This window comes from Bactrocera oleae, chromosome 4 (genome assembly GCF_042242935.1).
Source record: "Bactrocera oleae isolate idBacOlea1 chromosome 4, idBacOlea1, whole genome shotgun sequence".
NCBI classification, from domain to species: Eukaryota; Metazoa; Arthropoda; class Insecta; order Diptera; family Tephritidae; genus Bactrocera; species Bactrocera oleae.
In genome coordinates, this window is record NC_091538.1 from 21,758,677 (window position 1) to 21,771,331 (window position 12,655).

General features: G+C 35.7%; 1 protein-coding gene across 1 annotated transcript; it reads left to right on the forward strand.

Annotated features, from left to right (window-relative positions):
* The first annotated feature begins 2,366 nt into the window (after positions 1-2,366).
* Positions 2,367-4,035, forward strand: LOC106619383 (inner nuclear membrane protein Man1). Its single transcript, XM_014237447.3, has one exon. It carries the CDS (start codon positions 2,486-2,488, stop codon positions 3,920-3,922), a length of 1,437 nt encoding a protein of 478 aa, XP_014092922.1. The 5' UTR covers positions 2,367-2,485; the 3' UTR covers positions 3,923-4,035.
* The last annotated feature ends 8,620 nt before the right edge of the window (positions 4,036-12,655 follow it).

Genomic DNA, 12,655 nt, shown 5'->3' on the forward strand with positions numbered 1-12,655 from the left:
CTGCATATCTATCTTGATTAGTTTTAGGTAATACAAACAAATGAGCGAAACCATTGTACTCTGAAGCAACATGTTGCAAAATTATAAAAAGGAAACTCTACTTCGTTATATACTCGCAGAACGCCCAAACGGTAAGACGAGAAAATTTGCACAGTTATTCGTTTATTGCTGTAGAAGGTTATATCGGGGGCATTTTTTGCAAAATCACCGTCGATTTTTATTATTGTTGGCAATGAGTTTGATAAAAGGGATATTGTTCTTCTCACACAAAGTAACGCGCTACAGCGTATATCCGAAACCCATCGATGACGTTCAGCAATACCCGTTGCTTTTTTAGAAAGGCGAAGATGGATACAATTTTAACATGTATCAAATTGACTCTGTGACACATGCACCCACTAACAAGAAAGTTACAGCAATAAGCGTAGATATCGCACAATGATAAGAGAAGGGCGTCATAACCTTCTACGTTGTTGACGACTGTTTCAACAGTTTTTGTGTGCGAAAATTGAAAGTAAGCGTCTTTGCTAAATGGAATCATATTAACAACCTGTTTTCCGTTGGGTCCTAAGGTTTTGTGGAAAAAGACTCTCGACTCTTTCAGCTCAGACATAATTTAAAAGAAGTAAGGAAGTGCTAAGTTCGGGTGTAACCGAACATTTCATAATCGTGCAACTTGCAAGGATCAAAGCCGGGGATATACCTTCGGTTGTTGCCAAAACTTTATATTACAAAATATAGCGAAAGGATTCAACTTCATTGTTCGACGAAATGGTGAATGAATTACAATGAAATTTGGTATCGTATCAACTTATATTGAAGGTTATAGATTCACTTAGTTTTAATATTATAATATACTTCCCGCCAGCTTAAATTATTCTAAAATCATAGGGGGCATAAAAATAGATGAGCAGATTGCATTAATGTTTGACATTGCTCAGGTATACTTGAGAACTTATTTTCAAGCAATTTTACAACTATTCTAGCTGAACCCGATGTGCCCTACTACACCCCTTTTCATACTCTCAAGATGTTGCTGCACCTAATGGTCGGTTGTATCACCTAAAACTAATCGAGATAGATATGGAGTATAGGGTGCTCCATCTCGAGGTTTCCTACTTTTTTAAAGAAAGAAACACAAAAAATTCAAATTTAATGGGGAATATTTATTATCATTCGAAAGAATATTTTTGTCATAATTTTTTGAAGATTATCTCTTTCAAAAGCTGGCCGCAGCTACGTCTAAAATGGTCCATCCGTTGAGTCCAATTTTCCATGACGGTCTTGGTGGCCAAACGACCGGCGCAATACTTGAAACTATTGGCTCACCAAAGTGTCAATAAATCCGTTGATTGATGTGATGTGTGGGAAGTGGCGCCGTCTTATTGAAACCAAATGTCTCCGAGATCACGAGCTTCAATTTGAGGCATCAAATAATCGTTTATCATGGCACGTTAACGGTCGCTATAGATGGTTACGTTCTCACTGGCATCATTTTTTAAAAAATATGGACCGATGAACTTTTCAAGAGCGGCTTCAGTACTTGCAAAAGCTGTAGTTTGTACGCTTTAAATTTAAGATCTCGACGTAAAATGCGCCAAGTCATTCCATACGTCAGTCCGAGTTGCCGAATCGACTCTCCATGGCCTTCGTATATACTCTTAGCTACGGCCGCTATATTTTCTTCTCTGCGTGCTGGACGTGGTCTATTCAGTCGAATATTATCCAATAATGAATGTTGGGTCTGAAGGTGGGAGATGGTGTTGCGAATAGTACGCTCAGTAGGCCGATTGTGTTGACCATAAGTTCAGCGAATCTTTTTTTACAGAAAGTGAATTTTTGTAATAAAGTTGAACAATTTGTAAACGTTGTTTAGGCGTAATGTATTTTTAAATATAAAATAAATATGTAGAAACAATTTAGGGAAGTGTTAGTGTATAATAAGTGCATAACATAAAGAAAAATTAAATAGAAATCGAGAAATTGCAAGATAAAATTTATCAAATTTTCAACTTAAAATGCAAATATCTCGAAAACTATAAGTTTCCGGCGGTTCCAGTTATTTATATATATTCTTAATCTGGGAAATCTTCTCTAACCAACCATACCCCTTTTAACCTTGAAATCGTGGGAAGGTATACTAAAGACGACCCAAAAACAGCGTCCGAATACTTGGCATGTACGCGTACTTCACAAGGACATATCTATGTATGTTTATGCCGAGAAAAAATATGCAACTATTCGTAGAAAAGTATTCATTGACAATTTTATTCACTGAAACCCTCAAATATTTCAAAAATATTTTTAAAACGAATGCAATGTCTTATTTATCTTGTAAAAAATACAAATTTTCATTTTGAGAAAATAATAAAAACATAAAAATTTTATTTGTAGCTATATAAAAATAAATAAATTGTTAGATAAAATTTGTTGTTAAATCACTATTAATAGAATAATTAAAATTTAAAACTGTTTATTTGTGAAAATGTCTTTGGAAAATTTTGATAATTTAACTGATGTTGAATTACGTCATAAATTGCTAGAATATGACTTCCCGAATGTTCCCATAACAGAAACGAGTCGCGGTTTCCTTGTGAAAAAGCTTAAAAATCATATTAAAAATTTGAAAAATCGAAAGGTGTCAAAACGAACATACTTGACGGTGCGCGCCAAACAAGAGCTGGATAATTTGGTGGTTATTCAAGCCCATGACTGGAATCACCATAGCCTGCATAATAGCGCACTACTCGGCGAGGACGATGCAGCAAATGCTGTTCCGGATCTGTATGATATCGCAAATACCGACACTCAAATGACCGACCAAGTACCATTTCTTTTACCGAATCCTTTAGTAGACCAGAATATAAGGAATAGCATTCAATTGGCAGATTCACAGTTCAATTTAGCTAACAACAGTCCATGCGGATACACCACTATGCTTTGGAGACTTCTAGGCTTGCAAGAAAATTATACCAACAGCGTATGGTGGGCCTTTACATTATTTTTCTTAGCCATAACTTTTATGTATATGGCGAAGATTGCCGATTTCTCAAAGTACATCAATGAAGGTAATACTAACTATGTAATCTGTAATAAAATTAACCCAGCAAACCCGTTTTTGCGACCACCATTCATCTGTATTGAGAAGGAACGTGTGGAACCAGCATTAACAATTGTGCGTCTGCTAATGATGCAACTAAGAAAACCATCAGAACGGTTTTACTGTTACGATACTAAACAAACGAAAGCTATCAGTGTGACAGAATTTATTAGACAAGAGTACAAAGGGGATAGTTCAGTGGATATTCGAAATTTGAGAGCGGCTCAGTATCTCATAACTTGCAATCCCCAGTGGAAGATAGACATGGTTGATAATAAAGGAGCGACAGTTATTTTTAATGGAGTTGACAATATACTAGCAAATCAGAATATATTTTTTGTACTGAAACATCCTCAGATGTCTTTGCCATGTCAGCTATACCAAAAAGCTCACCGATTCATAAATCTCGGCGGAAATCTATCGCTCCTGTTGTGTGTATTAATATTCCTTTGTTTTTCATATTACTATGTCCGTCGCATCCAAAAACAACATCTACAGACTGTGCAAAGTTTCATTGAAAATATTATAGAGGAACTGCAGAATCATGCAGCAAATAGCGAGAGTTCAGAAGGTCGCGAAGTTGATGTGAACCATTTATGTGATCAACTGATGCCCTCCAGAAAACGAAAATTTGAAATGAGATTTTTTAATGAGGCTTTGAAGGTATTGGAGTCTAGTGACAGTCGAGTGCAATTTGACTGGAAGATTCGTAATGGTCAGAAATGTCGCACCATATGTTGGGTTGATTACAGCGACGAACTAATAACAGGGCGTCCTGCTGGATACACAGAGGGTTTATTTAAGGCAGAAACTACATGCTAAAGTTGGGTTTTCCAGAGTTTTTCTTTATAATATTTTGCTATGACTGGATCAAATAAATTATAAATTATATAATCGTTCTGCTAACTGTGCGTTGCTACAAAGTAAATAATGAATTTACCGTCTTTTACTTGTAATTTACTATAAGTCATCCGTTTAGGTCTGCGATCTCATACCATATATGTTACATATTATATTAGGGCAAGTAAAAAGTTCGTTCGGTTTTTATCTAAGAGATGGCGTTATTGTCCATAGTACTAGTGTTACGTGTCGCATCATGTCATATTACACGGCGCTGAAAACGTATTTATTCGCGCTAAAAGTTTGTCTTTGACAGTTTTTCGATTGATTTACTCAGTTCGTTGGGAGCGCTCGTCAAAGATGGACACCAACAAAGTGAAAATTCGCTATATTTTACAATTTTTCTCTGATCAAAGCGAAAAAGCAGCCAAAGCGGCTGAAAACATTAATTTAGTTTATGGCCCTGATACTGTAAGCGAACGTGTAGCACAAAACTGATTTGCTAGGTTCCGTTCCGGTAATTTCGATGTCAAAGATGCACCACGCGTCGGGAGGCCTGTCGTCGAAAATTGCGATAAAATCATGGAAATAGTGGAAACAGACCATCACGTGAGCACTTATTTAATTGCTGAGGAACTAAAGATAAGCCAGAAAACCGTTTGGAACCATTTGCATAACCTTGGATTCAAAAAGGAGTTCGATGTTTGGGTGTCACACGAACTAACGCAAAAAACATGATGGACCGAATTTCCATCTGCAAATCGCTGCAGAATTGCAACAAAATCGTCCCGTTTCTGAAGCGGATTGTGACTGGCGATGAAAAATGGGTCACTTATGACAACATCGAGCGCAAACGGTCGTGGTCAAAGCTCGGGGAGCGGCCCAGATGGTGGCCAAGACCTGATTGACGGCCAGGAAGGTTTTGCTGTGTGTTTGGTGGGATGGGCAAGGAATCATCTACTGCGAGCTGCTCCCCTATGGCCAAACGCTCAATTCGGCCCTCTACTGCCAACAACTGCACCGCTTGAAGGCAGCACTCATCCAGAAGAGGACATCTTTGATCAACAGAGGCCGAATTGTGTTCCGTCAGGACAACGTTAGGCCACACACGTCTTTGGTGACTCGCCAGAAGCTCCTGGAGCTTGGATGGGAGGTCTAATGCACCCACCTTATAGTCCGGACCTGCCACCAAGTGATTAGTGAGAAGTTGGCCTCAAGAGAGGCCTGTGAAAATTGGCTCTCCAAGTTTTTTGGCAATAGGGACGCAGTATTCTACGAGAGGGGTGAAATGAAGTTGGCAACAAATTTACGAACAAAACGGCGCGTATTTGACTTAAATCGGACAAATGTACACAAAGTTATCATCTTTGAAAAATCAATAAAAATGAACGAACTTTTTACTTTACCTAATATATATTATCAGAGTAATATTTGTATATATGTATAATTACGCTTAAGCATCCAAACAAGTAAAAAAAAACACTCATTGACTAGCCTTGAGCAGCTACAGCGAACTCAGGGCCAGTATTGACGTTCTATCATCTGACCGCAGTGATCTGATGAATACTCTCACTGTAACCTTCCCCCTGAGTTTCGGTCCACCCATGAAAAGTTTCACTGCGGTTCTTCTCAACCTGCTTCGCCCTACCACTTATCCCCGATTGGTATGTAAGCAAAAAATTAACTACCAGTGCGCAGTCGGAAGTTATTCTTTGGAACTTTCCGTGCACCCACAATTGCGGACTTTATCCACGGGTGCTTTCTGCATAATGGCATAGACAACCTTTTCAAAAGGGAACTCGAGGGAAACTAAGATCTAAATATAAATCCCCGTAAATATAAATCCGAAAATATACTGAAATTTTTTCCAAGTCCTCCTTGAGTACTTGAAAGTTAGACTTAGTTTTATTGCTATATTTTAGTTCACATCAGCTAAAATTATATTTAAAACATCTTCAAATGAGTTATTGTATATGTATGCGATATTAACTCGACCAAAGAGGCTAAATTTAGTATATTGAGTTGATGTGGAAAACGTCAGCCTGATATTCGGAATTCCTTATATCAGGGATGTGAGGTTTAGACCAACCAAATGGCTTAACCATTTTTAAGAAAACTTGTCCATATAATTTCATTTAAATATCACACATCCCACCTAAATAATACGCTCTGAACGACATATTCGTCATAAAACTTATTAGAATAACGAAAATCATTAAAAAATCATAAGTAGTACCAGGTGTTCCTGTATGAAGTGAGCGTTAAGATACAAATGTGTCTGTAGAGAACATTTGTTGTAAAAGAGCCTTATTTTTTCTTCTGTTTTGGTTGGCATGACATCTGTCAAACATATTCAATAACCTTACAGTCATTGATCAAACAACATCATATTTTTTCATTAAGTTGCAAATGTCAAATTTTGTACCGAAAAGTGATAATATGCGGTAAGCATTCATTTTTTGTTTCCATTTGAAGAACAGTGCTGCAGAGCCGCATCGAATGCTTGTCGAGGCATATCTATCAGTAGTAACATGCCAAAGATGGTTTCATCAGTTCAGAGATAGTGATTTTGATGTGAGGAATAAAGTACCTGGAAGACCCCCAAAACAGTTTGAAGACGCCGAATTGCAAGCAATATTGTATGAAGGTCATACTTTGAGACAGAAGGAAATGACAGCCATGTTAAACAATTCAGACCGTTTGAAAGGTATAGGAAAGATTCATAAGTGTGGGAAATGGGTACCACATGAATTGAATGAAACCAAATGGAAAACCGAAAAATCACTTGAGAAAGTTTTGCTTTAAACTACGAACGAAAATCTGTTTTCCATCGTATTATCACCAGAAAGGTGGTAAAAATGTGTAAAAAGCAATGGCCAATACTTCAAATAGTTTTTTTTTTTACTTTTTCATTCAAAATTAATATTTCATTTTCACAAAGCGGTATATGGGAGCGGGGGATAGTATTGACCCGAATTTATCAATTTTGGCCAACACCACAAACTACTAACATGCCAAAGGCTAATAAAATGCTCCCAAGGTTTCATAATGGTACCTCACATACCATCACCACTCATATGGACTAAAGTCAGCCGGATGTTCACAAATCCTGCTATTAGTTATACTATGTTTCGCACACTTTTGCCAAACTAAGGGCTTACTTGATATTCATGACATTTTTGTACTCTTGCAACATGTTGCTACAGAATATAATAGTTTTGTTCACGGTTGTCTGTATCACTTAAAAATAATCGAGATAGATATAGGTACTTATATATATAAATGATCAGCATGAAGAGACTAGTTGAAGTCCGGGTGACTGTCTGTCCGTCCGTCTATCTGTGCACGCTGTAAGTTAAGTAAAAAATTGAGATATCGTAATGAAACTTGGTACAATTGACGAAAAAAGAAGGACGAGCGTAGATTGCGTAATCGGACCACTGCCACGCCCATAAACGAAAACCTATAAAGTGCCATAACTAAGCACTGAATAAAGATATAAAACTGCTTCCACAAAGATCTTGGGTAGCTAATTCTGGCCACCTGGGATTTTTGTACGCGAATTTAAGCCTAAACTTAGAAATCATACTGAGAAAACATTGTTAAATTACCAAAAGCGACCACCGATTTAAAAATTGAATTGGCAAAAACTCGCTAAACATTTATTATCAAAATGTTAGAGGTACTTAAACAGTTCCAATTTTAATTTCCATATAATTGTGCAATATAAACAGCGAGTTTCAAATATTTAGATATGAACGACTGAACAGAATCGGAGGAGGTGTTTTATTTGCCGTATATTCCTCTATTCCATCTGAAGATTTTCTCTTTCCGGGAACTTAAACACGTAAAGCTTTTTAAATCATACACTTCAATAGATAAAAGGTGTCTGCTCCAAACAGACTTAAATAATTTGGTTGCATGGTGTGATAGAAATAATGCCATTGGATCTCAATAAATGTAAGACGATGTGCTGACGATGATTGTTTTCCCGTAGATCTGTACACACCCCTCCTTATGTAATAAAACACCAGAGTCTAGAGCAAGTTTTTAACTATGTCGATTTTGGAGTTAATATGGTCTTAAAAGTTGGTCTAAAAAATAAATAATTAGAGATCCATGTATTACTAAAACACTTTTTATAACTTTGTTTAGACCTATATTGGAATATGGCCCTGTTGTATGGAACCCTAGTTTCCAAATCGATTTTGACAAGTTAGAGTCTATTCAAAAACAATTTTTACTTTTCGCCTTAGGACATTTCTGATGGGATTTTAGGGTTAAGTCTACCTTCATACACTAGTCGTTTAAAACTTATAAATCTACCTATACTGTCTAGTCGTAGGGAAATGCTTGGCATAGTATTCTTAGTGAAAATCGTGAATGGAACAGTTTGCAGTTCTTTTCTCCTGTCTGAAATTAAATTTTATATCCCGGTTCGCTTTTCGAGGCAAATTTCGAACTAAACGAACAATTCCGCCGTATATGTCTTGATTTTAATTCTCATTCCAGCACATTTGACTTATCAGACTCATTTTTCAAACTTAAAAAGACTTTACTGCTTTACATACATCCATATATGTATAACGGTTCTGTTAAAATCTACTTAAAGCGCAGTAAATCAATAAATAAATGCCTCAGAAACAATAAATTTTAAATCTGAGATGGTATGAGAGGGCTTTTTAGGAGTCGCTGTCAAAATTTTACGATTATTCTGACATTCCTACGTCGCAGTGCGAAAACTTGCGAAATCCATCTACAACCACGCCTACTTCTCATATAACACATAAATTCTATCTGATTCTTTTACTTTCCGGTATTCAAAATAGCAATTAATATAACGTGATAAGACTTTGCACGAATAGTGCCTTTGAAGTGTGCCAGTTTATAACCAAAAAGTAGTAAAATCGGACCAAAATGGTTGAAGCCCCAAGGTACCGAATACATGGACACCTATTCCTATTGCGAACGTTTTATCGAAAATATCGCTGAATCTGTAAGGTATACTATAGAAATTCAGAGAGAATCCTTATCTGATAATAATACACCCGTGTGGCAAAAATGGTTTGAATCTGATCAATATCTGCTTTAGCCCCCTAAAACCTAATATAAAGATTTTCGAAAGTCCAGCTGACTCTATACCGCAAATAGCGGTCAATATGTGAGTTATCTTAATGAAATGAAAAGAGCGTGTTTTTCTAATAACAATGTATCTTAGTGCATAAAATAGATAAAATTGGGTGAAAACTTGCCCTAGCAGCCATATAACTAGTATCAGAATTTTAAAACATCCGATTGACTTTATTCCGCATATGTTGGTGATGGTATGTGCCTTATAGGTACCTTAATGAAATTCGGAGATCATCCTTTTCTGTTAATAATATGTGTTAATGGAAAAAATATATAAAAGCGGTTCAATACTATCCCTATCTCTCATATACCTAATTTACGATTTTAAAACTTCTGGTTGGTGTTACACCGTACATATAATGACTTTCGTTATTCCAACAAACCCTATGCTAAATATGAGTTTTATATTTATAAAATTGCTTGAAAATATTTTCTTAAATATACCTGAACAATGTCAAAAGTTCGTGAAAACAGCCCAGATCTTTACTGTCTCCAATATACCCTATATAATGATTTATGATTTCTCACCTGTCTTCAAACCGTTTAGGTTGGTCAAAATTTGTGATATTTTAATTAATTTAAGTGGACAGGCTAATTAAAAATCATGTGGTTTAGCGTTGAATATGTTGTTATGCATATCACATCCATATATTAAATTTTATATCAGATATGTAGTATGTCTTATCAAAGATGATAAAGGCGATTAAAATATATTAATAAAACTAAGTGAGTACATGACCTTCAATGTAAGCTAATAAGAAACCAAATTTGTTTGTTATCCATTCACTATTTCGTCGACTAATGAATGTTAAATTGTTTTGCAACCTTTTTTAATATAAAGCTTTGCCAACACCTTTGAGTATTTTACCGGCTTTGATCCTTGCAAGTTGTAAGAGTATAAAATATTCGTTTACACCTGAACTTTGCCCTTCTTTACTTTTATTTTTAAAACATAAGACTTAAAATATATGATAGTAAATTAAAGAAAACCAAGATAAAGGGTTACAGCAACTTTTTTTCGCGCGACAAAACGTATTTTTTCACTAAGAAAGAGTCATAAGATTATTGTTAATGCATCAGAAGACATGTTAGCGCAGGGTTCATCTGATGATCTGGTATACATATGTATGAGTATGTAGTCTGTTCGCTTTGACAGCTTATAACAATATCAGCCCAGCGCCATACTCACTTCACAAAAATCTTATTCTAATTACTATTTTACTGTTTTGCCTTACATCACTTGCAGCTTACTTACAAGCTTGCAATAGGAAGTTGCGTAGTATTCAGACGGTGTTTTCAAAAAAATTTTACAGAATCAATTAAACTTAAATATGGTCAATGATTTTGAATTGGATTTGGTAGCTGTTCATATAAAGTAGGTCTACAAGAAAAAATTGTTGTTGTTTTTATATAATATATCAATACATTCGTCTATATTAATTTTGTCGCCTTTTAAATAGTCTTATGCCAGCGCTTCTTCCAATCGTCAAAACGCTTCTCAAACTCGATTTTTGGGATAGCCTTTGGCACTTTTAGCGATTTTCATCTATCTTAAAAACGACGGGCCTTTAAGGTTTTCTCTATTTTGGGAAATAGGAAAAAGTCACACGGAGCCTATAGAGGCTGGATCATCGTTACAGTATTGTTTTTGGCCAAGAATCCCTGAACAAATTCGTTGATCCATTTCTTTTAACAAAAGAAAATCGCCAAGCTCATAAAAAGACATCTAGCGGCTCCTACTGACAAGGTAAGCAATGTTTACAGCTGAAAATTTTATCATACTTCAGGGGTATGTACATATATCAACATAATAAAAAATGTTGGAAATTGGTCTCTCCAAACCAAAATTTTTATATTTTGAAATTCTCGTTATTTTCTGAAAACACCTCGTATCATATACTACATACGAAACCTGGTTTTCGTTAATAGAAACTACTTACATATGTATGTATATTGTATATGTACTCGTGTAATGTATACATACAGCTAACGTGAAAAATCCGACCAAACTTCAATTCCACATCAACTTCAGAATTTCGTTTACAAGAAAATTTACTACCTGAGTGGCTTTTGTATTCATGCTTAGTATCTGCTTTGGTGGTTTTTGGCACTTGAATGAATATTCAAAAGTTTATCCAGGTTTCACAATGGTACATATCCCGCCGCTCTTTCCAAACCACACAACGCTTTGAGTTCTCATCGTCCTCTCGTCTGTCATTCATTCACTGTTTTACATGCACTTATCGTCCCGAGGCAAGGATATAAAGACTTGTATGAAATACAGTCAAACAGACGGACCAAAATCCGATAAGCACGATTACAGGGATGCGAATATGAGAAGAAGTGCTTAGGTTTTATGCAAGTTGTAAATACAGTTATGATTAAAATAGTTTAGAGGGCAAAAATAGTGCAATACATTACAAAAATCGAGCCGTCGTTAACTATGACTTGAATCATAAAAATTTCCTATTGACAGTAAACTGCTACAATAGCTGTATTCAACTTGCGAAGCGTTGGAGAGTAGATAATCGAACAAACTATAAACGAGATGTTGACATAAACAGGCAGCAATTGTGTAACCCCTTAGTTTTGTTTTCTATAAACTATTATAATCGTTTTATATCTTAAGTTTGGAAAACCGAAGAATAAAAAGAAATTTGTATTTTCATTTGTCGTTAGAGCCATTCTATGCTAATAGTAAAACTGGTCTAAAATATGCAAAGCATAACTTGGTACACTGAAGATAGCTTTAATTACAAATTATATCACTTTAATGAGGTGTCCGCGTTCTCTCATGTACGATTAACTTGTAACCTTTTGTTCTTGCTATTACATATAATCTTTTTGTGAAGAGAACAGCGCGCAATAATAGTAAGCGATTCGAAGACAGCTAAGCTTTTTAGAGAGAACTGAATTAGGTTCATTTTAGGAGAGCATTAAGTAGTTATTTCTTTGGAAATATGTATTTTGAGGACCGAGCGATTTAAAAGAGTTTGCATCAGATTATCAAGTACCTAAATGAAATCTTTATTTGTGTACAGTGAACAGTTTCTATCTGATTGATCTAAATTTGTCACCATATCAAAAGTAAAAGGCCTTTTGGTCCGCGCTGTATTTTGAAATAAAAGATGTAAAGTAATTCTACTAGTGTACCATTCATGAACAATTATTATAAATACCATAAGTGAAGGTACAGTTACGAGTGCGTAAAATATTTTCCCTGTGCAGATTTTTTCATCGTCACTGTGCTCAATTGGCCACGAGACGTGCATGTACATACATACATATGTAGATGATGTATACAAAGTTTGTTGTCGAACTGTTGTTGACGTTCGTATTTCTGTTGCTGCCGCCGCTTTTACTTATGATATAACCTGCATATTTCATATGAATGTGTGTGTGTGTTACTTTGTTGATGTCCTTTATTGTTTGCCTTTCTCTTTTCAGTTACTGCCATCATTTTGTGTTGTTGTTCTTTGTGCCTTTGTTGTAGCAGTTTTGTGCTTTTCCTGTGGTTGTCACAGGCTTTTGTTTACCTGTGCGCTACGGTGGGGATGCCACTTCCATTGTAAAACTCCCCACGTT